The sequence below is a fragment of the Carassius carassius genome, chromosome 1 (genome assembly GCF_963082965.1).
Source record: "Carassius carassius chromosome 1, fCarCar2.1, whole genome shotgun sequence".
Classification (NCBI taxonomy): domain Eukaryota; kingdom Metazoa; phylum Chordata; class Actinopteri; order Cypriniformes; family Cyprinidae; genus Carassius; species Carassius carassius.
In genome coordinates this window covers 23,555,551-23,582,488 of record NC_081755.1, presented here as the reverse complement: position 1 = coordinate 23,582,488, position 26,938 = coordinate 23,555,551, and the positions used below count along the sequence as shown (strand labels likewise).

General features: G+C 35.1%; 2 protein-coding genes across 2 annotated transcripts; both read right to left on the bottom strand.

Moving 5' to 3' along the window:
- Positions 1-782: 782 nt before the first annotated feature.
- hoxb10a (homeobox B10a) lies at positions 783-3,977 on the bottom strand. Its single transcript, XM_059551833.1, has 2 exons — positions 2,790-3,977; positions 783-1,710 (listed from the first exon to the last, which is right to left on the bottom strand). Exons 1-2 carry the CDS (start codon positions 3,358-3,360, stop codon positions 1,439-1,441), a joined length of 843 nt encoding a protein of 280 aa, XP_059407816.1. The 5' UTR covers positions 3,361-3,977; the 3' UTR covers positions 783-1,438.
- A 12,265-nt stretch (positions 3,978-16,242) lies between these two features.
- On the bottom strand, positions 16,243-17,975 carry hoxb13a (homeobox B13a). Its single transcript, XM_059520987.1, has 2 exons — positions 17,265-17,975; positions 16,243-16,911 (listed from the first exon to the last, which is right to left on the bottom strand). The coding sequence occupies exons 1-2, from the start codon at positions 17,926-17,928 to the stop codon at positions 16,664-16,666; spliced, it is 912 nt and encodes a 303-aa protein (XP_059376970.1). The 5' UTR covers positions 17,929-17,975; the 3' UTR covers positions 16,243-16,663.
- Positions 17,976-26,938: the final 8,963 nt, after the last annotated feature.

Here is a 26,938-nt window from a genome sequence, read left to right as displayed (position 1 = left end):
GCAAACCTGAGATATTTGAGATGCAGATGAAAGCAGAACGTAAAATGAATCCAGATGGGTAATTATAGGCTAACTTCACCTTAACTTCTAAAATTCAAATAGCTCCATTAAATTATTTCCAGGGATAATATAATTTGCATTTTTGATGCACTTACGTTATTTGTTTTGTAACATATAGCCTATCTCTGGTTAATTGTGTGGGTTAGGCTAATTTAAAAAAATAAATAATAATAAGTAACAAAAAAAATATTTTGGACTTGTTTAAGTGTGTTAAGACGACTCCACACATTCTATTAATAAATTTGAATTTCAAAAAGTTTTGTTCAAATTAAAATCAAATTAATTTTTTCTAATACAATTTATTCTAAGACCAAAATCAAGTATCCAAAATCTGTTTATACATATATTAATAAAATTTCACAATCAACTCAAAACCGCAATTTAAGTTTTGGAATTGTTACAAATAGCCTACCAAATGCCTTCCCCTTTAATTGTAAGACTAAAGAAAACTTCATGCCACGTTCTTCGTCTCCAATTAAGCTATAGATGGCATGAATTGAATTCTTGAATTTTACTGAAACAAAATGTAAAAAAATAAATAAATAAATACCTTATTACAACTTCAGTTTTGACCATTATAGGTCAACTTATTTTTCAAAACGCTTTGGCCTTCTAAATTAGAACACTGTCAATAAAGTCATTTTCAAAGCGTGCACAGTACTTTCTACTGAATAAACGTTGTATGGTCACGAAGTGCAATCTTTTTTTTTTAAATGCACTGCTTAAAAATCACAGTTTAATCTATAAATTCAACCATACTTCAGCAGAAGAAGAAGAAACTGTGCCTTTCCACTACAGCTTATATAACGACAACACAAGAAACAATATTAAAAACAAAAAAAACAGTACCTGTGCTTTATGTAACTGCTCCTCTGATAATGGATTCCCTTTTTGATTTTTGTTTTACTCGAGAGTTTCCGCACATAGGCCTAGTAAGATAACATAGCCTAGTTACAATAATAATAATAACCTGTTACAAAAATCGTTTTCATAGGCTAATGGGAAAACATAGTTCAAATATCGACAATTGCTAAATAGGCTATTAATGCGCTGAAAATTTGACCAGAACTTAAACTACATCAATAAACATTGTCCTTGGGCCTTGTGTGAATATGACAAGCTTATGTCGAATAGCCAAAAACGTATCCTCTTATTTCGTTACACTTTTCTGTTCATCCTCATGCAAGGTTTTAAATTAATCTCCCTGACATTTGTCTTATAGAACACATATTGTGAAACACCGTAGTAAGATTTGACTGATCGTTTCCTCCCGTTAATCCATCAGAAGCAGCAGTTGCGTCAATCCACGTGCTCCGGATGATAGCCGCAGTGATTTGTTCGTTGAGTTCGGTATTTTTTAACCGTCTTACATAACAAACTAGACAGTGAAACTTGTGCCAGGGTCCCTTGTCTGGAGCTCTAGTGTCATTTTTTTCAGTTTCATCCTGCGGTTCTGAAACCAAATCTTAACCTGGCGGTCGGTGAGATGTATGCTCCGGCTGATCTCCAGGCGGCGCTCGCGAGTCAGGTACATGTTGAATAGGAATTCCTTTTCCAGCTCTAAGATTTGGTGTTTGCTGTAAGGACATCGCTTCTTCCTCCCTGCTTTCGCCGACAGCCAGCCATTTGCAGCGTTTTCTAAAGTCACGTCTTCAGATAAAAAGAGAAAGAGAGACAAGGCTATTATACAGTCGCCCTTCACAGTGAGCAAACAGACGCTCGCGGCCATTACCTGGCTGTGGCCGACATTTTATGACAGGAAATAATGTCAGCACAGACTGCGCACTGTGTCTGTGTTGGTCGGCGAGAGGGGGAGAAAGAAGAAAAAAACGAGGAGAAAGGGAGAGAACGATGCTTGATATGAATTGCATAAACTATTTGAAATTCATTAAAATATTATCTTAACTAAAGCGAATTTAACCAATTATATTTTACCAATATCTGGTTCATAACGAAGCCAATCAAAAACTACGAAAAAAGAACAAGGAAAAAAGAAAAAAGAAAAAAGAAAAAAGAAAAAGTAGCCTATTGGCCCTCACATTCCAGAGGCTGAAGGGGCACTTACTTGTCACCTTTAAAGTTTTCTAATTTATAATGCAACTTTCAATCGTTCTTCTTCTTATTATTATTATTATTATTATTATTATTACCTATTTATTTTTATTTATTTATTTATTTATTTTGTATGCATTGTAAAAAGATTTAAAAATAGAATACTGCACATCTCGGGCTAAACAAATAAAATAAATAAGTGAATATTCAAGATATAGACTATTTAGCGAAAATGGCAAACAAATTACACACATGCAACTTTTAGAAATTGTAAGCCTCTGACACGTTTATTAGAGTCCTTAAAACGCGTGTATTGGTCTGAAAAATGGCTTTTCTGAATCTGCTAACTTTAGCCTACATGATATAGGCCTAGCTAGCCTCTATAGCTCATACACACGAAGTGTGTTATTATAGGCTATCAAACCGCCAGTTCAGACGTTCTTCGTTCCACATGCAATGCCACACCTGGCCCACACTAAGGTTTCCAGTTGACAATGGATCCTTCCGCTGTTTTGATGTTCTGAGAAACGACGTGCAATTTAGTCTGTCTGGGGCAATTCGGTGCAATAAATTCATTTTCAAGCCCTGGCTCTCTTTGTGTCTTAGTGGCTACACCCTTCAATTGCTTTCGGAAGTGGAAAAAATAAAATCTGGTCTTTTAAACCTTGTTTACCCACCTTGCGTTCCCTTTCTGTGAGTTTTATCGCTCCCGGGAAAGTCTGTCTGGAGATTATTTGGCTCTGTGTCGTCTCTACTTCTCTGACTGATGCTCAGTGTGGTGATGATGCTCCCTTTGGTTCTGCTTTCACTCCACTGGCTTGGGGATTTAGTGCTTTCCATCGTTAAATAATGCGTAAAAGGCTTATTGTCAGTTTCTGAACTGGAAGGCGCGGAGAAAGACAGACTGTGCAACTGTTGGGAGTCTGAGTGGGAAGAGTGCGACGGACTCTCTGGATCCGTGTCGGTATTGAGAGATAAGAGTTTGTGTCCGGAGTAAAAATTTGGTTCTGGACGATGGTTGTCAGTGCCGTTCAGAGAGCCCATATCCGTCATGAATCTGCTGAAGGCGGAGATGTCCAGAGACTGTCTGGTTTGCCCTGTTGGGTCCAGAGAAAAATAGAAGGGGTCCTCTTTTCGACCTGAAGCGCTGATGGTGCTCGCGCTGACATGAGAAATCTGGACAGGACTCAAGTGCGCTCCATCCCAGTTCACAGCTCCATGGAGAAACTGGTGACGCGGCAGAGCCATGGCTTACCGGGGAATTTCTGAATCTGTTTTATTGTCTGGAGCGCGTTTGAATACGCTGGGGTGGTCCCGCTATTTTGGATTTGGCAGTCCAGGTTAGGACGTAAGCCTCCGTTCGCCCCAACGCAAAGGATCCTTTAGACACGGGCTATCGAAAGATTTCCCTTCAGACAGTGTGACAATCACTGCAGAGAATTTTTCGGAGAATGACATTGCTGGAGCATATTTTGGGCCAAGGCAACAGTTCCTTAACTATTGGTTTTTCGAACAGTATGGCGCACGGTCGTTTCCTTCTACTGCGAGCTCAGTAGAGACTTGGGTTCACGGGCAAGCTCCTCCCCTTCCAGAACTGCTTAATTCAAGTGCTTCATCAAGCTTCCATCCCAAATCTTTTATTTATATATATTAATTAATGCTATACTAGATTATGGGAAAATGTCTGAATACAAGCCCATGAAGACAATTGTATTAATCGTATTGATTATTTGAAGAAAAATAATAAATTATAGTCAAGGTGAATTAAAGTTTAGCACCGTCTTTGCGAATGAGGTAAATCACACCTGTTACAAAAATACTGGTAATAAATATTTAACCAAAAATATGAACTAATTAAATTTGCTGACATTAAAAGTAAATAACACAGATGATGAGAGTCTAAAATAAGCAACACCCATAATTAAATTGACGCAATGTTTTTATTCCCAGTATACAAATTAATTTATAAGCTGCCGCTATTTAATAATGACAATAATAACATAGTTATAATTGTATCATAATAGATGCAGTCAATAATTAATTAATTTAGTTATTTAGTTTATTACATAACTGCAGCTATGGTGTGCTTTTAACTGTGCTTACTTATGTTTAACTTATCATCGGTGTTATGTTATTGTGTTTTTTATATATTTTAAATATAAGAGGAACAAAACGGATTCTGTGCGTAAGTAAAATTGCAACCTATTTTGGGTCAAATTTAGCTTGGGTCAAATATTTCAAATCTATTAGTAAAAAGGTTTTATTGTGTATATCTTTTGTTTCAGAAACACAAGATAGGAATGAGAGCACAAAAATATTTTAACGGAGTATAGCAAACACACTAAAAATATATCTTCAATTAAATGATTTAGAAAGATGGGCATGTCCTAATTTTCATGATGCTGTAGATGAACTATGATAAATTATAATATAATATATATATATATATATATATATATATATATATATATATATATATATATATATATATATATATATAACATCTCGTTATATATATATATATATATAACGAGATGTTAATTAAAAGATTGAAAGACGTTTAAACATTTTCTATCTTATTCTAGATAATAAAAACGTTGTTGATACACAACAAACAATTATTTTGACGCATCGTGAATAAAATTAACATCAAGCCACAAATCAACTAATATTAGCCTACATTTGTTAAAAACTTTACATAGCTAAGTGGAAGCCTGCACCATTGCGAATGTATCGGCCTGGACCTGGACACGTTGCGCATTTAATAGCAGCTTTCATCAATAAGCACGTGAACCTCATGGCCAAACCACGTGCTTCCTCAACTGCAGGACTGGGTTTTTGTGAGCCAGTTAGTTATTTGCTTATGATATATTCCACTATTAGCATGTCATTATAGTTTCGGGTTGGGCGAAACCCTTTTTTCTGATAAATGTAGTCAGCGCTCAGTGTCCAGCTTTTAAAATCAAAATAAATAACTTAATATTTTCTGAAGCAAAGATTCTGGTTGTAAATGATGTCATTTTAGCTTAAATAGCCAAGTATAATATTCTGCTAAAGTAGTGTTGTATTTTGTAAGTGCAAAAATTCAAACTCAAGTAAAATAGTTTATAACAAATCTAAAAAAAAAGTTTAAAATCGAATATACAATAATGTCTCCAATGTCTATCACTGACATATCGTCATATTTTTTACACTGCCAAATGTATTTAGTTTAAAAAGTACACATCTGGACGTTTCATTCACAGAAGAGTAGGCTATGCTCACGATCTTAATCACTTGATAAACCATGGTGATAGCCTAAATAAACAACTTACAAATCAGTGCGTGTATAAATGTAATATATACTTACATTGTTCTCCAGCCGACCCTCTTTCTCAACTGGAATAAAAAATGGAAAAATTGAATAAGTTTTCATAAATCCAAATAGCTTCGGCGCGAAGAGGCCTTTGGCCTTCGATGTCTCAAGAATGATTCCTGTAAAGATTTGACGTTGACGTCACCTGTCTCGAGCAATTGTTTACTTTTTGTCTGGCGTGCTGCACTAAAACTATTTAATATTTTCAGACTGACATGCCTAACGCATTTTAAGAGCATCCCAGATACCGTGTGCCTTTCTTCCTCGACTCCTTTTCTCTTGCAAATAGCCAGAAAGAAAAGGAACCCCGATCGAATTTTTCCTATATTCTACACATTCCAGTTTTATAATCACAAACAGAATCGCTGGCCCCTTCCAAATGGTGAGAGGATCTTCGGTCAAACTCGTATAACTGTAGCCATGACAACAAAACCACTCCATTTGCTGTAAAGTTTTACTGCCAAGCCGTCTCTAAATAGCATGTGTCTGGTGTGGAGAGGAGAGGGGAGTGAGCTAATTCTATTTTTCTCTCTTAAAGTTCAAGATTGTGGTTGAATAATTAACAGCTTCTTTCCATAGGCTGTTCTAGTCTGCAGAGATTGTTTAAGGTGTAGCAAGAATAGGAAAGATCAACATATTTATAGTATTATTTTAGTTTATTTTTTCAACAAATGCACATGCTGTGAGTGCTGACTGGAGAAACCTAGATTAGAGGTCCAGATGTTGAACTTCTAAGGCATGCATCAGCTTTTTGTGGCATTGTTGTATTTTATATAACTTGCACCTCAATGCATAAATTGCATGGATAAAAGCGTCTGTTGTTAATAAATAAATCTCGCTGGCAACTGGTTTCGTCAGCCATTTTTTTTAAGACAAACGGTTACCTTTTGAGTCTAAAAAACGTGCACCACACAATGATTAGCTAAGCGAGGAAGGAGCTGTTAATGTGAATCACAAAATACATAATTTCAGTAACATCTGTGCACAAAAAGCGCACCATTAATGCTTTGCATGTAATTCTCAAAAGATGCGTATGAATATCTTGGCGGTGAGGATCCATGGAAGTCCTGCAAGCAATTACAAGTTCAAATGCATTAAGCTACATATCTGATCAGAGCAGCATGTTTTCAACTATGAACGTCAGATGTACGTCCTGTTGTCTTCAGTGAAGTATTTCAAACCTATTTTTGTAAAATAACTGAGCTTCATGAGAGGATTGCCTGTAACATTGGGGCAACTAATAAAATGTCCGGGGGATTATAAAAACCTTGTTGCATTTTTGGAATTAGTGCACAGACGCCTAAGAACTAAATTACTATGTCAAAAGACAAAAAAAAGCCTTGGCTCTTTCCAAATACAAATACGTTCACATTAACATTATGGAACTTATTGCAAAAAGAGATGTTGTTGTTGTTGTTTATATTGATTACAGTAGAAGTGTGCTAATTTTTAAAACTAAGCAAGGAATTAAATGCAATAGTGAATAGTGTAATACAATAATAATGTTACTCAAGAGATGTCTGTGAATTTCAAATGAGTAATTCATGTGCTGCAGAATAAGGCGTTCCCTAAATGTGTTTCTCATACACCATACCCTTTTTATCTGCTAATCTTTTTGAACTTTGGAGTCAGGAAGAACAGTTACCTTGCACTATATTAGTTTACGATACCTTGTATTGTATTTCATCCTACGATACACCTCCAGTGCCGACTTCTATTGGTTTCTTTTGACAGTAGGAGGCAGCGTAAGCACAAAGAAAAGTCAAAGATTTTTTTAATTTTTTATTTATTTTTATTGTTTTATTTTTTATGAATACAATGTGCATAAACAATATCAGTACAAACAGAAAGAAAAACATTAAAGATTTGCGTTCAAATTTGAAACCCAGTCATAAACATAAAACACTATATTATGAATAATTAATAGCCAAACACAAGTTAAAATCAGATTAATTTGTAAACTATATCATGTGAACATGACGCTAAACTAAAACGACTAGTATTTTCCAATAAAGTCAATCTGGGGTGCGTTTCCCAAAAGCGTAACCTGTTAGCAACTTGGTTAGCAATGGGATTGGGAATGGGAATGGGAAATTGTATTGCTAACTTAGTTAGCAACTATGTTTTGGGAGATGCACCTCTGGATGTCTGAAGACAGTAAACACGTGTTGTTCTGTTTCTTTCTATTGAGGTACACTGTTGCTTAGAATAAAACAATAACATATTCATACCACTCTCAATTGCTGCCAAACAACTGGATGGTACTAAATAAGTTGTGGGAAACAAGCATTAGGCCAGTCAATACCCTCTATTTACACAAGTGGAAAAAATGCACTGAGAGCTTCCCTCTCTGCTGGATACGAACATTTATGATTTAGGATGCTGCAGACCATATCCATATGCCAAAGAGAAACTAAACTCTGCTCCATATTAACGCCACCTGTGACCAGTGCGGACACTCCCTAGACCCCATCAGTCATGTGTTCTTGACCAGATACTGGAACTGTTCTTTTTAACTCATTCAAATGTTATTCTTTTAAAAAAAAAACGTATAGTGTGCAGCCCGGTTTCATTTGACTTTCAGTGATAGTCTGTCTAGGATGTCAGTAAGTTTTGCATTCTTGTCAAATATTAATATGACAAGTAATGTCAGTTTTGTGCTGCACCAAAATTTGAATGTAAGGGACTGGCATTGGATGATCGGATTAAATAGCTATTAAATCTTTCAGTAAACCACAAAAAATGTGCTAAAAAATGTTTACCCTATGCAAAGGTTTTTTGCAGTTATTTGAATTATTATGATATGGTAATTATTAGGCACAGTACTGACATTTTACGTGCAGTGTTTATAATTGTTTTAAGTTTTTCTTCTAGCTAGAAATAAAGCCGTTTATGTTTCGAGACGTAAATATTTAAGACACTGACACATGCAACAGTTTACAACAACCACTGGAGTGGAAACATTTAACATGTCTATTTTATATCAACTAGCTTATTTGAAAAACAGCGACACGTCAGCTTGAAGCTTTTAAAAAGACACAAAAAAATATAACTAAATGAGTATGCCTTATCTTGATAGTAAATGACAACCCGGAAAAATTAGTGATGTCGTTACATACAATGACCACATGGTGGAGCCATTACACTGAAGTCTTGTAAAAAAGAACACTTCAACAAGACTGGAAATAAGAGAATGTCAGCATATTTTTCAAAATGCATTATGTGAGAAGTGAAGAGAAGAGAAGAGAAGAGAAGAGAAGAGAAGAGAAGAGAAGAGAAGAGAAGAGAAGAGAAGAGAAGAGAAGAGAAGAGAAGAGAAGAGAAGAGAAGAGAAGAGAAGAGAAGCTCCCAACCCCTCAGAGGACCTCAGATGATGCCAACCCTGAAACAACATATAGAATTACCAAATTTTGCTATAAGTGTGATTGCATCGTCTGTTTGATTACGTTTTTAATTGATTTTTCCGTACATTTCAGCCACATGCACAAAAACTGTCAGTCCCCACTGATAAGCTACTACTGAATATTGTAGAAACTTAATTTTCTGTAAAGTTCATTTGCAATGATTTGTATCATAAAAAGCGCTAGGCAAATAAACTTGAATTGTTATACGTTTACTTTACTACACACGGAAAATCACTGAACTTTTTTTGACACATGACACACGTGAACTCCTTTAATAGAAGGCTATGTTATTAATGGCATGAATCTCATATGTGTGTGTTTTAATGAATTTACAGAAGGATTGATGATTTAAAAAAAAGATAATAGGCCTATCAGAGAGGTGAGGAAAAAAGCGGAGTTGTGCCAAATCAGTGAACTGGCGTCATCATAGACTAAATTGATCATGTAAACTAAGTTAAAATTGTTTTAAAATTGCGTTTTAATAAAGCTTCGAATTTAATATTTCATTTATATGCGGACAGACAACCTCTATCAATGGACATGGGTGATTTTTTTTATTGTTGTGTATTTCAGTGACGCTTACAGCCGCCAATAGACAATTAAGTCAAAGAACAGACGCCCAATGTCCCGGATGCCTATCAGAGCGAGAACAATTCAATAAAGAGGCTTCCCGTAAATCCCGCAGTGGCTGTCGTCATCGAGAGACTGTGCGCCTTGTTCAGAATCGTAAAATTCCTAGTCGTGCTCAAATCAGAGGCTCCACAATGAAATCCGGTGTGACCTTGCTGTGAAGGGCAAACTGTGAAGGGCAATCCTCCAAGAATTCACCATTTCAAACCACAAGTTTGCGTTTCTCCCTCCCTCTCTGTACTCCGACAGAAACAACTCACAGGGTTAGACAAAAGTTGCTTTCAAAAATTAAAAGAACTGAAATTGCACTCCACAACATAAAGAAAAGCAGAGTGTTCATTAAATCGGAATGGGACAACCTCTGAGTTGTAAGCAGTAACACTCTGTCACCAGTAGATGTCAGCAATGTTCATGCAAACTCACCAACAATGTAAATTCCGCAGTTTTACTACTCCGCAATTATGAGTAACGCAGACAATTAACTGACATCACACGTTATAACGTACGACTTTCCCCCGAGCCAACACTTATATAGGCTATAACGTGTTACAAAGTAGAACTTGAAAATAAAATTCTGTCATTATTTACTCACCATCATGTCGTTCCAAGCCTGTATGCATTCTGTCTTCTGCAGAATACATAACTAAATATATAAAAAATAATAATAAAAAAACAAAGACTGGGGTCCAAACAGCATTGGTATTGAAACCCAGTTATTTTCATTGTATGGAGAAAAAAACTGTCATTTTTCTAAATATAGCCTATTTTTTGTGAGCATATTTCTACAGGGAATGTATAGAGAGCTGGAGCAAAGGAAAGGAAATGATGATTACATTTTTAATTTGGAGTTATCCCTTTTTGGGGGTGTTGTTATGGGAGCTGTCAGGTCCAAAGGAGTTTAAGTTATGCCAAAAGTTCCACATGTCCCGAGATACAACACTTTGCAATCAGTGTTTCTTGTTATTAAAACAAATAAATAAATGATGTCTTCATATCTTAATTAGCCTAACTGATCTATTTATTATTATTATTATTATTATTATTATTATTATTATTATTATTATTATTATTATTATTATTATTATGTATAATTTTTAGAAACACAATGACACAATGAAATAAAATACAATAAAAATAAAAAGGTAGTATTGTTAGTTCTATTATGTCGCAATGTAGAGTTTATAATGTGAACACTGTTCAAAAGAGTTCTTGAATTAAAAAATATCATTTTTAAATTCATTTAAGAGCAGTATACCATTATGTAATGAAAAATCTAAAACATATTCAGTTTACGTACATAGGCCTATATATATTTACACACTAGTTGTGCTTTTATTTATAATCTGATCAAAACAAACTTGACCGATCAATAAAAATTTTTTTTAAATTAAACCAAATGTGTGATGTCAGTATTTCGCTATATCTGACCACAAGTTCTCAACATGAAAATATTGCTAGTATAAATTGTTTCATAAATATTGATGTTTTATTTTGAGATGTTAAGATATGGGGCCTATAGATGAATGAAAGCAGCTCAAAATAAACGCACGGTTTCATTTCATCCTGAAGCAAAATGCACACACCTCGCACAGGTCACGTGTTTATCCTAAAACACACTGGTACTTAAAAACATGACAAAAATTGGACCTAGGATCGCGTCCTTGGGGTGCCAACGGGCATATGCAGCTGGCCATTACAAATCCCAGCACAACCGTCCAGATGTTCCTGAACGTCGAGCTGAGATATGGAGATGTGTGTCTAGAATCAAGTGAGAAATTTATTGGACCTCACGTCACAAAGTCTCGCAAAAATGACAACATTCACAACACTTTCGTATACGTAAAAAAAACTAAGAAAATGCGCTTTAATTCACACACAACTGACCCATAGCGTCAAAGAATGGATATTTCGAGTGTATTTTATCTCTAAAACAATTGTGCGCTACTATATAAAGCTTGACATAAAAGTGTTAATGATTTCAGTGTCACCAAAATAAAGGAATAAATTAGAGCTCACAGTATCAGAGAACTCTGTTTCTTCCAAAACTCCGATTTATAAGGTCAGCATAATTGTAGTGCCCTGTAAAATTTCACACATGAATTGCATGTTGCATGCCAATACATTTGGTTATTTTACTGCCATACAGTTATGTTAATGTCTGTTTAGGCGGGTTGGCATTTCTCTCCACCAAGAAAAGAGCTGTGACCAAGCTGCTCCTGTGTTCAGTATTAGCAAGATTATAATATCAATAATTGAAATCACTTTCTCTCAAAGCCTTAAAATGAAAAACAATTGTTTTGGCAATACTTTAATTCACTTACTACACCCCTATATTTTGTGACTATATTGAAGAAAAAAAATAAAAAATAAAAAGTGTGGTTCATTATTACACAGTTTGATTTGGAGCTAAATAAATAAATGTTTGTGGCATTGAAACATCAAGGGCATTGCCAGGATCATGCTTCTCACGCAAAAAAAATATCTTGATCAAATAACACTGTCCATCTTTTCTCCTGCAGTAGAGCCATGCTCAGAATTCTCTAGATAAGTAAAAACTAAAATGCATTCTTTATTTAATACGTGCCATATGATTTTATTTAAGCCAGAGAGCATTTCTCTGAATTTTAATGCTTTAACTTCAATTGGCATAAGTCATATGAATGAATGGAAAAGGAGGCTGGTCAATGGCTCTGCTGTTGACATCACTTCATCACATATTAGATGGAAATGTTGGCAACACTGAAGAGCGAAGATTTCTTTTTGTTTAGCCAGACGGATAATAATATTTTATATTAATTAAAAAAATCAGATTGTTTGTTTTGCAATTTTACCTAAAGGTTTATTATAACGAAAAAGGTTTGCTGATGGTGATGTATTTGAATTTGCTCGGCCAGTATTACAACTTGATGCACATTTCCCCAAGCAGGCCTACCTGTGTTAAATATGCTAGTTTCGTCAACTTTACTCATTGGAAAAGACGAGTTACAAATGGTCAAATAATGACCTGAATCTACTCAATTACAAATAAAATAATCAATTCTAAAGTAGACAAACAGGTCGAATAAAAATAATCTTTATTATAACACACGTTACACGTGACAGGAATCTGTGAACTTCGCTGTAAACTTATAAATAAAATTTAAAAAAGTTAGTAGACCTTTTGGTTTTGTACTACATAAACATGTTAATTACACTTAACATCAAATACGTAAATAAAATTAATACAGCTTCTCCTGTCATATGGAAATCCAACTTGAGTGCATCCAGATGTAGGCCTAATAATATTACCTCAGCGCAATACTGTGTCAATTATGTTAAAAGAGTCATTTATTCAGCGTGAACATAATAATGCACCTTTCAAGGAATTGCTACATATTGCCCATCTAATTTTTCATTTGATAAAAAAATCGCTTGATAATCCTACTATCTTACTTTTACTGTTTTCTATTCCCATTTTTAACTCTTCCAGATATGATACAAATTGTCATCGTATTAAAACATTCACTCTACAGGAATGTGGTTGTGTTTATGTCTTAGGAAATCAATACATGTACCACAGAAGATTAAAGTGAGCATCTATTCTGACATAAAACACAAATACATCATCATTAGCCATCCATGCACTGAAAAAAATGGTAACATAAAAATATGCTTCATATGGTAACATCTTAAATCATTTGATTATATATATATATATATATAGTGTTACTGAATCAACTTAAATAAATTGTTAAACCAGCCAAACTAAATGTAAGGGTGTATATCATCTGGGAATAGCTCTTTAGCGCAACAATTGCAGGTTACTATTTTTACACTGAACTGGACTGCTGTTTCAAAGGAAGTATTGAAACAACCCATTCGAATCTGTTATGTCCAGTTATAGTGGAAATATCAATTTCATAAAAGCTCCATAGGAATTACGGGAAAAGAAAAGAGAAGAGTTTCCTTTCAATATTTACGACCACTCTGAACGCTGACTGTTAGGAAAACCTGCCAATAAGTTGCATTAATTAAGCAATAGAGAGAGGCATTGACCTTGACCTTTAATGCAAAGATGTGAGCTATAGCTTTGGCTAAGTGCTGACCAACTGTACCATGACAACACTGCCAATATATCAATCCTCGCACAGAGTGACCGTGAACATTTCTCCATCGTTGGGGGCCTTTCGTGTGAAGTCGCTTCCTCTCCCATTTTTCCGGAGGCCTCTCTTTACTCTACATGGCTATTGACAACCTCTGGCCAGACAAAGTCCAGACTACTTATTGTTTACAAGATGTCTCAAGTTCAACTGTGAAGTCCGCCGCTTAACAAAAGCCTGTCCGAAATGCAGACGTGGGGGAAGAGTTGTTTTAGGGCTAGAGGCAAGAGACAGTGTGGGGGAGGAGGTCTGGACGTGAACTTGAGGGAGATGAGTCTGACATTCCTCACTCAAATAGCTGGCCTGGCAGCCAATGCAAAATCTCATCGCTGTATTGTCGCATTGTATAATTATTATTCATTTAAACACAAACATGTACATATGCGTAGGCTATATGCATGGGATATAAGACATACTGCATCCTCATGCAGACAAAAACGAAATATAACTTCAATATTCAATGCTCATTTTACATTTAATTTTCACTTGCACAATGGCCTGTACGTACTTTTTATTGCAGTTTATTGCAGTGACTACTTCATCGTAGGCGAAATTTAGACATGTCTCCAGATGTTTGGTTTTCTTGTCGAATCTTATTCAGAAGGACAACAAAGTAAGAATTTTAGTTCTCAACAAAAGTGGCAGTTTTATTGTTAGTCCTGAAATTGGGAAAGGTCTGCGCTTTTCTGCGTTTTCAAAGGAGAAAATAGAGTCGCCATTAAATCACAATGTAAACTTAAAAGCAGACGCACCGTTTGTTTGAAAGCTTTGTCAAGTTCAATGTAAATGGAAGGAAGGACTTGGACATTTTATGACCCCCTGTGCTTTCTAGGGAAGGTAGGATTTAAATTGATTGATTCGTTAGGAAAACAATTTTAGAAATCTTTTAACATTTTACCATATTTGGCAAAAACATAATTAGAAAATATAGTGAAATAAATACAGACCCGCTGACGTCCAACAGAAGTGGCGATGATTTATTGATTCAGAACTCCTAAAATTGTTAACGTTTTGTGCGCTTCTATGCTATGCTCCGATTAAAAAATAAATCTAAATTAAACAAAAGATCGAAACAAAATAACACCAGGAGCCACGGCCTCCTGTGAATATTGGTATAGTTTGAGAGACTTCACCTAGCTGTGCTAAAGCTTAATGTTCAAAATCTATTTGCAAAATTCAGACTACTGCACTGACTATAAACTGTGCATTTCAGTTTTACGTCGTGACCATGATAACTAACGAACTAACCACCGCAGAAGATGTGATAATTTTTTTCTCCAAATAATAGGCCTACAATTTAACCAGTAGGCTATCAGCATCCTTCCATTGTTACTTAAATTGATGCAAGTAGGATATAAAACCTCTCTATGCTGACCCTTTACAGCCGCGGATGTAGACTGAATAAAGAAATAAGGAATAACACAACTTGAAAGAGGACTGGAGCTTGCCGAAGGTGACAACGTGAAGCCGCTGAGTAACGACGGACCTTTTACACCCTTCCTAATCTAGACCGACATTAAGTGCAGGTAGCAAAGGCAATAGACTGCGGCAGTGTTCACTGTCTGACAATTAAACTGCTCAGACTTGGGCAGAAACGTAAATTAGGCCTGCTGGAGACTATAAACGAGATCATCGTACATAAATCTATGGTGAGGAAAGAGGTAACTTTACATTTCTGAGCTCAAGAGTTAGCTTATAGCGGTATAAGAAAGCACCCATAGTATAATTTCAGCATACACTAATACATGCAGGCTTATTATTAAATAACTGTTTGGCTTGAGGGAATTGACAGATAATTGCGTTCAAACGTAAAAAAAAAAAAAAAAAGCAAACTGTACAACGTGGGAATATGTTGTGGTTTGAATGGGTATTCTTCAGTATTCATAGTTTCGGGAAAGACTAAAGCTATTTCTTATCTTTAAGCATGTGACTTTCAAGGTCAAGGTTAAGGGCTGATTTAGTAGGCTGCATCTTCTGTAGTCGAGCGCCCTCTCCTTTTCTGCCCACATCAAAACACCGCCGCTATACTCTAACCGCGAGGAAGAAATCCCATATCATTAAGATTAAAAACCAGTGTGCATCCTTTATGAATATATATATATATATATGAATTATATATTATATGAAAACTTTAGGATACAGCGAATGTCAGCTTTTTGATATAAAATATCATAACAAATATTTAAAATGTTAACAACGTTGTTCGCTTTGATTTACTTTCTCAAACGCCGCGCACTGTAAAACAATAAAGGTCTTCACTTTACGAAGGCTAAAATAACGGAAGCGATAATTCTGATGAATCATACGACCCAATCTGAAGTCAAATGTCAAGAGATAAACACTATTTTTGACATTGCCATAAATGCTTTCGAAGTTTTCGAAAGTTGCCTCCAGACAGCTGCCTATTTAGAAATTAATAACAAAGTGCTGTAAATAGTTTTGAAACAATTTCACAATAATGGCAGAAATTTTTTGTTGATTTTTTGACATTGTCATCGATGACAGCATTCATTTTGCAACAGAGGACTATGAAGAGTAATTACGCAATGCTCAATAAGAATAATGCATAAAAACCCGACTTACTTTGCTAGAAAACACAGAATGGAATTAACACATTTATTAAGCTTTGTGATATATGTTATTGTGTTTTACAAGCGATATAAACATAGTATATTGTAAGTACTGACAGGTATTGGGTAATAAGCTATAAGACTAATACAACAACAACAACAACAACATTGACACACCTAACATTAAATGCAAGCTAAATAGGACAAAAAGACTTTAAACGAACACAGTTACACATAGGCAGGCACGTGCGTAATTCACAAGCTATATTGTCCTTTCATGGTTTTTCATGGTTTTCCATTTCATTTCGATTTTGAGTCCATCCATTTTATTAGTTTGGTGTAAATGTGCTGGGAAAAGAAAACATTCAGTCCCAGTCCAAGAAAAGTCCTCGCGACGACTTTTTGCTTCTCTGAATTTCAAGTCACCGAGAAAAACAAAGATTCAGCTCTGCACTATGGCGCGCTGTTCTTAACTTTGGCAATGAATTTCTTTTCCTTAACCCTCCTGTTTTGAAACCAAATAGTGATCTGACGCTCAGACAAGTTGGTTACCGCTGAAATCTTTCTCCTCTTGTCCTTTGTGATGAATTTGTTGGCTGCATATTCTTTCTCCAGTTCCTTGAGCTGTACTTTTGTGTACGGTATCCGCTTCTTTCTACCTCGACGGAATTGGCCCCCGTCATGTTGGTGGGCCACAACATCTGGAACGAATAACAAAAAGGTTTATTATTAACGGGCTCATTCATTTTCTAACTAAACTACATTTCAACATATTTCACATCTGCAGATTTCCAGAGTTTATCCATTTAATTACGAATTCGTTTTCGACGCTATTTGATTAAATTTATACTTTTATGTAAACGTGTAGTAGTTGTGTTCTATAAAAAATGAAGACTCTCTTGTTTCTGAAATTTCAGACCTGTGTCTAAAAATAAAATCTGTCTTCTGTCTGACCAGAAGAGTAATTTCGTTTTGCATTCTGCAATTACATTAAAGCGCATGAATTTTTATTTTGAACATTCCCATTTCAGCAGAGAAATGGTTCAAAACGTACCTGCTAATGCAGACTTCCAGAGATGGCCCGCCTGGCTCTGGTCTTTGGAGCAATACATCTGACTGCCCCATCCGTTAGCCAGAGCCCAGGGTTGGTAGCTATCCATAGGCAGGAGACTGTCGTGTCGCGGCTCTCCGGTGCCAAGCGTCTGTACCACTGACACGTCCAAATAACTGGCCATGGACTGGTAGGGACTGGGGTAGCTGTGGTAAAAGGCGAACTCTTTAGCCCTGCTAGGATATTCTTCAGATGTGACCGGGGTATCCATGTATTTCTCTGCAGTGTAGCTGAGTGCACTCGGCTGCGTGCAGGACTTGAGGGAACCCCGCCCCATTCTGCAAGGATAATAGCTGTTGCCAAAATAGCCGTACGGGATGGGACCGGTGGACGAGGCCTGAGGAACCGTTGGGCAAGGTGTGCACTGCTTGCCCGTCTCTGCAGAAGCTGAAGTCGATACGTCCACAGTGGAATAGCTGGAGCCGTGGACGAGGCTAGACGGGTGGCCACTCAAAGCCGAGTGGGCCATCAGATTCCTGCACTGGTTGGCCGCAAAATTGCCGCTTCCAACCAGACCCTCCATGTTCTTCAGCTCATCCAAGTTGTTTTCATACACAAACATAACCGTGTCCGCCCAGCGAGGATTCAGGACCAGGGAGGTGGTCATAGCACGCACACCATTCGGACGGAAAATTATGGTGCAAAGACTCAAGTCCGAAGCAGGACACTCAGTTACATTGGTACAGCTGCATTGACGCAATGGACTTCAGTCTGCTTTGCAGTGCCTTCATTGGATAAGAGCTGTACCACGTGACGCATAAAATAAACCTTGAGTGAAGAATGTCAAAAGATTTTTTTTTTGTCAAGCCTGGGTTAAATGTCTAAAAGTTGTCTTAAAATCTTGCTTAAAATTATTGTTGCATTGCATTTATGCATTAATACACTTCCTTTTCTTTAACTCACTGAGATATCTATCGCATTGTTTTTTTTAAATAACATCTGCATACATGCTGCTATTTGTTATTTGAATGTTAATTAATTGTTAGAAAATATATTGTAATCCTAATTATTTCGTTTAACAAATGTGTGTTATGTTATATATGTTATAACAATATATGTTGATAACCTATTAAAAGTTGTTGTTTATTATATTTATTCGTGTGTCATACGCACTGAATATGTCATCTGAACTGAAGAGAGACCCGTAGGCTACTTGTATGAAAATATTATAATTTAAATAGATATATTTCTGGCAGCTCCCTTGCTGATCATCAAATGCTATAACGATTTCTACCAACATCTCATTGCAAAAAGCAATAGAAATGTTTAAATGGGTCATACTTTTTATTTAGGATTTAATTACACATTGGCTAAGCACACGCTGGAATACCTTTAAATCATTACAGACATTTTAAAGGTCCATAATCAGCAGTGCCAAATGTATAAATTATTCATCATTACCATAAAAGATGAAAAATCATAACTTCTTTCATACATACGCTTGAACAACCCCTCGTACCATTTTATGAAATGTCATACTTGAAATATCCGCTGAAATAAAGAGGCAAAAAAACTTGCAAAATGGTTCCCTATTCAGCTGTTACTCAAAGGTCTCTATCGCAACTCTGGTGCGTTTTAGCATTTTTACAAAATATATAAATTATTATTACAGATTTTGCAGTTGGGAAGGTTTCTAAAAAAACTGCGCATTTTAATATCACATTTTATCAGTGAGTGGACGTTTTTCACCTAAAAACATGTTTTTAAAAATGCAAATGACTAAAACCAGTAACCCTCTTTTTCAAACAAAACTCAGCGTTTTACCTCAAGAAACTATAATCCTATGAAATTTTTTTTTAAAAAATCAAGAATCAAATTCGTAAGAATCCAGATGCGTGTGAATGAGATTCTGTAGCAAAAAGCAAACCCCTCAGGGCAAGCAACAAGAAAGATGTGCCTAAAGGAGAAAATATAATAACACATCAATGTGGAAAATCAAAAAGAAATAAAAAAATAAACAAATATTTGTGTGTGTGTGTGTGTGTGTGTGTATATATATATATATATATATATATTTATATATATATATATATATATATATATATATATATATATATATATATATATATATAATTTCAGAGGCTAAAAATGTAAACGTCATTGTATATGGAAATAAATACTGAAAATTGTGTACATTGAACAACAGCCTTCCCCTTTAATCTGTCTTCCCACACACACCTCCCCAGACTGTGGTCTTTACATAGAGGTCAGGAAAGGCCCTCAAGGTCAAGGCCAAGTTTAAAGGGATGAGTATAGCCCTCCCTGAAGGGCCTGTTAGGAGGCAATGATAGACGCTGTCCCTCCTTAGGCAAACTATCCAAGTTCAAGGTCTCTGAATCAAGCTGGGATAATAAAACGGCCTGCAGGTAAACAAAATTGCTTAAATTTCAAAGATATAGCTCAAGCAATCATACTCCGAATGTAACTTAACTTACTTGAAACTGAACTTATCTGTCCTAAAAAAGACGAAAATAATTCACTAGTCTTTTCTTCATGTTGTTTCAACACTGAATCATCAGTGCATTCCCATCGCCACTGCACAGCTGTTACTCTGGGTTCAGGGCACGAGCCATTCTGTGTTTGTAGTGAGAGCTGAGCAACCTCACAACACGTTGAGCTTGTGCGAGGCAGCTACTGTACCCAGGAAATGCCATAATGGTTTAGTTGTAAAACGCCCTGCCCACGTGCTAGGGGTCTTACAAGAAACTGTACAGTTCGCGTCCAGCATGAATAAACTTACATCTTCGGAAGACAGACACATATGTATTCATTATGGACAGGGTAAGTGGGATAATCAGCATATTAACACATTAAAACCCGTTCCAACGTAATGTGAGCAAAAAAGTTAGCAGAAATTATAGATGAGGAACACATAAATGAAAAGTACTGAGAGCGCATACGCGAACTTGAAATGAATAGTTTTGCGCTGTAAGCTTAAGATTAACTGACTTAAAGTTTAATGTGAACCGTTAATTATATCAAAAGCAATATTTCTTTTAAACATAAAACAAAAGTGTGGCTAACCTACAGATGATGCGCGGCGTTTCTTTGACAAACAGTTCACATTTACACCAGTGTCAACGTCTGCACGCTTAATGAGATGGTTCACACTTAGATCAAGGAGAACCACAGAAGTTGATTACACAAAGTATCATGAACGTTTCTGTGCAAATGTATTTAAATCAAATTTTCATTTCTCTTTCTAAATCGCAATTTTGACACATATCAAACACTAGCGAATGGTTTAAAAGCAAAAACTTACTATAATTTAGTATAAGTGTATTTAACATGCACCACGAGATATAATGAATACTGTTTCATGATCGTTTAGTGAGCTGGTAATGTTCATAACAATAAAAGCCGTTTCACATTGAAAAATACAGCGACACGATTCGTGGCATCCTATTACAAAACTGCTTTTTAGTATTTCATCTTGTAACGTTTTTCTGCACATATTTATTTCCACATTTTTAACGTTTTTCTGCATAAACCCAGTGCAAGTATGTTTCCATGAAGCGACAACAAAGGCGACAACGTGATCTCTTCATGAAAATTATAGAGTTCATTATGCAGTTTGCTGTACTTTGTGAGTCAGGCGGCTATGGCTACAGTAAAAGTGAATATCTTAGAAAAACAATAGACATTGTTGTTATTGACATTTATATATTACTGTGAGCACTGATCACACATGTAGCTACTCACCCTCGTGACTTTCCGTGGAACACAAAAGAAGATATTCTGAATATTGCTGGGGTCCAAATGAAAATGGACAATTGACCCTCACTGTATGGATAAAAAATACACTTGAGACATTTTTTTTAAATATAGCCTATTATTGTGAGGTAATACAGACATGCGGGTGAGTAGGCTAAATGATGAGAGAATATTTAGTTTTTTGTGAGAACTGACCTTTGCTGATTCAACTCTGTCTGAAACGGAAACACAAGACAAAGAATTATGTTGATTAAATAGCCAAATGTATTTTGATCCTCTTATTGTAATATATAATTTTGAATAATTAAAACTAAAGATGTTTCTCATAGGATTCTAACAAATTCAATTGGTTGGGGGCACCAAAACACTTTAAGAAAACATTAGTGTATAGCACGCAATCTGTAGGCTATATGTGTCATATGGACTGCATGTTTTACGTCGTGTTTTACAGCATGCTTTATCTAAGCGTACAAACAATGCGCCAATTATGACGAGCCCTCGACCACTCGATAGTATGCATAACAAAATCATCTGTATCATCACTCAGACAGTTTATCAGACTATATTCGATATTAAACTGTGACGTAGTATTCACATGAAATATGATGCACCCTGCAATATTGTAAACAAATAAATAAAGTGAGTGACTTTATTTATTATTATTACTATATTATACCTCAAGCATTTTCTTCAGTGTCAGGTTCGAATCTGCTCTATTAACCTAGGCTGTAGCATGGCAGTCACATATTAGATATTTATAATTATGACAGTTATAACAACGCATAACAGATCTAAAAGTTTATTTTTACACTTGTAAGATGTGGAGCAATTTGCTGCAGTGAGGATGCGGATGTTGGTGTCCATAGATATATTCGCCTACTCTTCTGCACAACTCTAAATTATTAAGCCACTTTCAAAATACCATTAATAATAATAATAATAATAATAATTCACATCACATTTAATTACTTTTACATTTATAGTTTCAATTAGTCCCAGTTTCCGAAATATCATTGTAAACCCACTACGTTAAAAAGCCTGGATGTACATAAATGTTACAAGCACCTACATATCAAATTCAAATCAATTCAAATGATGACGACAAAATTAGAAATTCTGTAGTGAAAAGAAAGAATTATATCGCCAATTAATACTGGTATTTTTGCGTTCAACAACACCATTGATGGCTATAGATCCACTGTTTAAACTGAGCTCCCAACAAGAATTCCATCCAGTTAAATCAAACATTCCTAATATGAGCGCCGCATCCCTCAATCTGTCCAGAGGCGCATTTATTTGGATCTTTCTTTCGTTTAAGAATGCGCAAGGAATTGGAAAAATCGACAGTGACGTTTTAAAACCCAGACACATTATAGTTTTAAACACTGAGTTGGAAAAACAAATGTCAAGGTATTCATCTTTCACAATTAGATACAGATACTATATGCATATCTATCCTAAAGGTCAATTGGTTTGAGGAATATAGCCTACAGAATATTCAGAATTAATATATTCACCAATAGAAAGGAGGAAATCAAAATAATAAAAATCTTAAGGCTAAATGCATAGGCCAAAAGTTTATTACAGCATTATTATATAGGAGACATGACAAGTATCAAGGAAATATATATATATATATATAACATTGTGTGATGATGTGAGTTTTTGAAAATGACATCTATAGCCTACATGTTAATTACAGAACACCAGGCTGCATGTAAAAGCATGTGCAGCTAATCAAATAACAGTAAAAACGGTGAAAAAAAATCACCTACAAATAAATTAAATAGACTTTATTTATAATGTCACACTGAAACACAATCTCTGTATAGAGACCTATGAGTTTCAGTAAAAATGGTAGACAGAAAGAGTAAGAAGGAATAGCATGAAAGATGGGAGAAGTTACCTCTGCTGTTATGACCAGAAAGTATTTGCATGCAGTAATAATTCACTGAAGCCAGTTTCTGCGGGGTTGGTGGAATATGGGCCTTAAATTACAATGGAAAGGTAGATAAAAGAGACTAATTCTGTGGAAAAAAGAGAGGATTGGAAAATATTAAACAATTTTGGGTCAAATTATCTGAATGCTAAGCCTTAAATGCAATTATGCAAGGTGAACTCGCAGCCCCTCTGGAAAGCACCACAACCTTGGACTTCTGTGCAGATTGCTTGGTTTCCAATTTTTTTAAATATATATAAAAATAATATATATGTAAATATATAAATATATGATTACTACGCTCTTAATTTGCTTCTAAAATACATTAGACAACATATCATAAAATTACATTCATCCAAACAACTTCATAGACAACGAAACTCTCACAGCTTTCTGATCATGACTGATCTTAATTGCAATCTTTTGGTGAGAGTGTGGGAACATTCAAACTTTACATTTACCAAAAATGTTCTTCACATGCATGCAATACATGCATGCTAAGAGTGCTAAATGTTCATTATGTATTTACATGATACCTTAAAAGGGCACATTACTGTGACTTCATTAAGATTAATAAATTTAAAGTAGGAATGCATAAGCTTTGTCATCTTTATTATTATTCTTTAATTTGCAAAAACAAAAAGCTACAATAAAAAAATACAGTAATAGCGTAAAATTACTGCACAGCACACTTGTAACTGTACAGGGTCTAAGAAGAAACTGAAGTGCTTTTGAAAAAACTTTTTTAATTCCACATTCAAACAATGTGCAAAACATAGGATACAGATAAAACAGACTGTCACTGGGAAAATACCCTTAAAAGAAGAAAATGTAGTAGGCCTACCTTAAATCAGTAATATGTACACTTAAAGGGACAGTTCACCCCAAACTGAAAAAATTCTTTCATCTTTTAGCCTCATGTTGTTCCAACCTATATGAGTGTTTTTCTTCTGTTCAGCACAAAATAAGGTATTTTGAAGGATGCTGGTAACCAAACAGTTGACGGTAGCCTTCCATAGTGTGGGGAAAAATGGAAGTCAACTGAGTGTTTGCCAACATTCTTCAAAGTTTATGAAGAGTGTGGTTCCAAAACACGATAAATGCCAAAAAAAAAAAAAAATTTAATTGCGTTTCAGCCAAAATCAGTATTATATCTGGTCATTATTAAAAAGTCAAGTTTTAATTTTAAGCAAAATGCAATATTCGCAGCGGTATTGGTCATGTTCTTTCCCTTTTTTTTCCCAAACTGGGACAAACCAGTCTCCCTTTTTTTATATCTGCTCAACCAATCACAGTGCACCATTCCACAGCACTCTAGACAGTAATGGTGGTGCTCTGAACACACCCAGCATCCTAGTTTTCCTCATCTACTTTGTACTATGTGATCAACAAACAAGGGCTGCAAGATAAATCGCATGTGATTGTCATGAGCATCTAGTCAGTAAAGCTGGTTCTGTGATTAATATAAAATGATTAATTTCCATCAAGTCCTTTCAGATGAAAATTATTCAATACATTTAATACACAGAGCCGTAGATCACCTACAAGCTAAGCTCTATCGCATTCATTAGATTAATCGCATTTGATTATGAACGTGATATTGCGTGGCTTGTCAGTTTTAGTGTTTTTATTAATGCTATTTATGTTTTTGTTAATGCAGCATATAGCACTATTCAACTAAATGAATGTAACATGGTAAAAATGAATACACTTTTGGAAGTTGAATGTAAGGGAAATGTCATTTTTTAATTTCTGTGGTCTACTGTGATATTGTTAATGTTCTTGTTCATGATAAAATTTGTATTTTATTTCTGTATTGAATTTATAGCATTAACAAGATGACCCGTTGAATTCATTTTGGGAGCACGACTGATGAATATATTTTTTGTCCAGTGCCTGTATATATAATGAGTATTGACCAAGTTCAGAGGCTGTCATATGTGGGTCAACTTATTATGTTATGTATTTTCATCAGTTTCAATATGAAAAATAATTTTCATATTGATGCAATGATTTATTGCATTTTGAGAAAATAGTATCATTGATTTATTGTATTTTGAGAAAATATTATCATGGATTTGGGGAGGGGGGGGGGTACAATTTTATTATAAATCTTTCAAAATAAAAACCTGGATTTGAATCTTTAATGTTATTATAACCTAAAGATGCTATGTGAAAGTTTGAAACAGAAAATAGTGGTTTTTCATCTTGCCACTTTCTTGGTAAAGAAAACACAATTAATTAAAATGGATATATTGCATTTTGGAACCAAACTCTTCATATTCCTTTGTACTCAACAAAAGAAAAAAGTTGGTCACACTTCAGTATACGACTTTTGCCTCAAAGTCCTGATTTGCTGTAAGTTGTTATAAGGTAATTGTTAAATCCAGGTAAAGGGTGGATTAAGAAATCTAAAATATTAGAAGGCCTACTTATAAAGCTCCTCATTTGTAAGTCTCTTTGGATAAAAGAGTCTGCTAAATGACGAAATGTAATGTAAATGTAAAGCATTATTATGCTTTATAAGTACTAATAAACAGCCAATATGCTAGTAATGCTAATAATCTACTATTTAGTAAGAAATGTGTGACCAAGGACTTCTGAGTAAATGATGACGCAATTTCAATTTTGGATGAACTATGCCTTTAAGGCACTGCTATGAATCTTTTAGGGGTTAAATAAGGAACAAAGATCTACTTTTGAGGGTATTTTTAGGGTTGTGCATTATGTGCATAAGTTTTGCAAAGGATGACCCGTTTTGCAAAAATAATGATTAAATCATGCATAACTAACAGAATTCTGATAACCTTGTAAATGTCTTATTACTGATTTTCTAGCGTTTAAGGGACAACAGAAACATATCGTAAAGAAGACTAAACTGTAACACTATAGGCTACTTTTGAGCTGGAAGCATAATGAGCATTGCCGATATGAAACTTATTCATGCAATAGCTTATCAAAAAGCTCAAAAATACCGTTTGAATCATTGTGGATTTATTTAAACATAAATATTTTATCAGGAAATTGCATTCAAATATGTACATAACACATATTATGATTATTATTATTGACAGCTTTACCCTCCTCCTTGTGCATCAGTTTAAATTTCTGTTCAAATCAGACACACCTGAACCAGCGCATCACAACCTTTACTTGAACAGCCAGGTGTGCTTGAGCAGTATGAACATGCCACTTTGTAGCCTACTAGACTATCTATAAAATAACAACCATACATATTTGAAACGTTAAACTCTAGAACAATAAACCATTTTCTAGAACAGTCACAATCAAAGTAAGGTATGATTTTTGGATGAAGAATTCAGCATCAGTGCAAACTGCTGTACAGATTTATTTTATTTTTTTAACTGCCCTTGAGTCCAGCATTAACAGTCCGTTAACAGTTTGTTCAGGTGCCCCTATGTATGCTACAGTAGGCTACAGATAGTATAAAGTGTGGCTGCTTTGCTGAACAAAGTGAATAGCCTTGATTTAAACCTCTAAAGGAAGAAGATGAAGAGGAAGAGCAGGAAAACAAAAGGACTGCAGAGCAAAGGCACCCATGCCTTGTAAAACCTCAAATATCTTTAGTTTTACTTATGCATATAAGTAAAGTAACACATTTGAATACTTTTTGCCCTTCATTGTAAAGCCAAGTAGACCAAGACAAAACATTTACTTTCAATATTTTGAATAACTGATCGTTTATTTAAAATAAACGCATTCAAGTTGACATCTAAACATTAGATGGACTTGCATAATTAAGTGTATTTTATACAGTGAAGATCAGAAAAAAATAGCACTAATATACTATACTAAAGGCCTACAGTCGAAATTTACTGTATGAACTAAAAATAAAATATTTTCAAAACAATACTGAAAGCACAAAAACAGCTTAAAAAAAAGCTAATGTAGCTAATGTTACAGCATAATGCTGCTGCTGCTGTTGTTCTTTCAATAAGCAATT

What these genes read in the sequence shown, in the direction of transcription:
- hoxb10a (XM_059551833.1), bottom strand. Translation starts at nt 3,360, where the DNA reads ATGGCTCTGCCGCGTCACCAGTTTCTCCATGGAGCTGTGAACTGGGAT. An exon ending in TCACAGAAAGGGAACGCAAG is followed by an intron (nt 1,711 to 2,789) that starts GTGGGTAAACAA and finishes TTTTATCTGAAG; the next exon opens with ACGTGACTTTAGAAAACGCT.
- hoxb13a (XM_059520987.1), bottom strand. Translation starts at nt 17,928, where the DNA reads ATGACCACCTCCCTGGTCCTGAATCCTCGCTGGGCGGACACGGTTATG. An exon ending in CTGGAAGTCTGCATTAGCAG is followed by an intron (nt 16,912 to 17,264) that starts GTACGTTTTGAA and finishes TATTCGTTCCAG; the next exon opens with ATGTTGTGGCCCACCAACAT.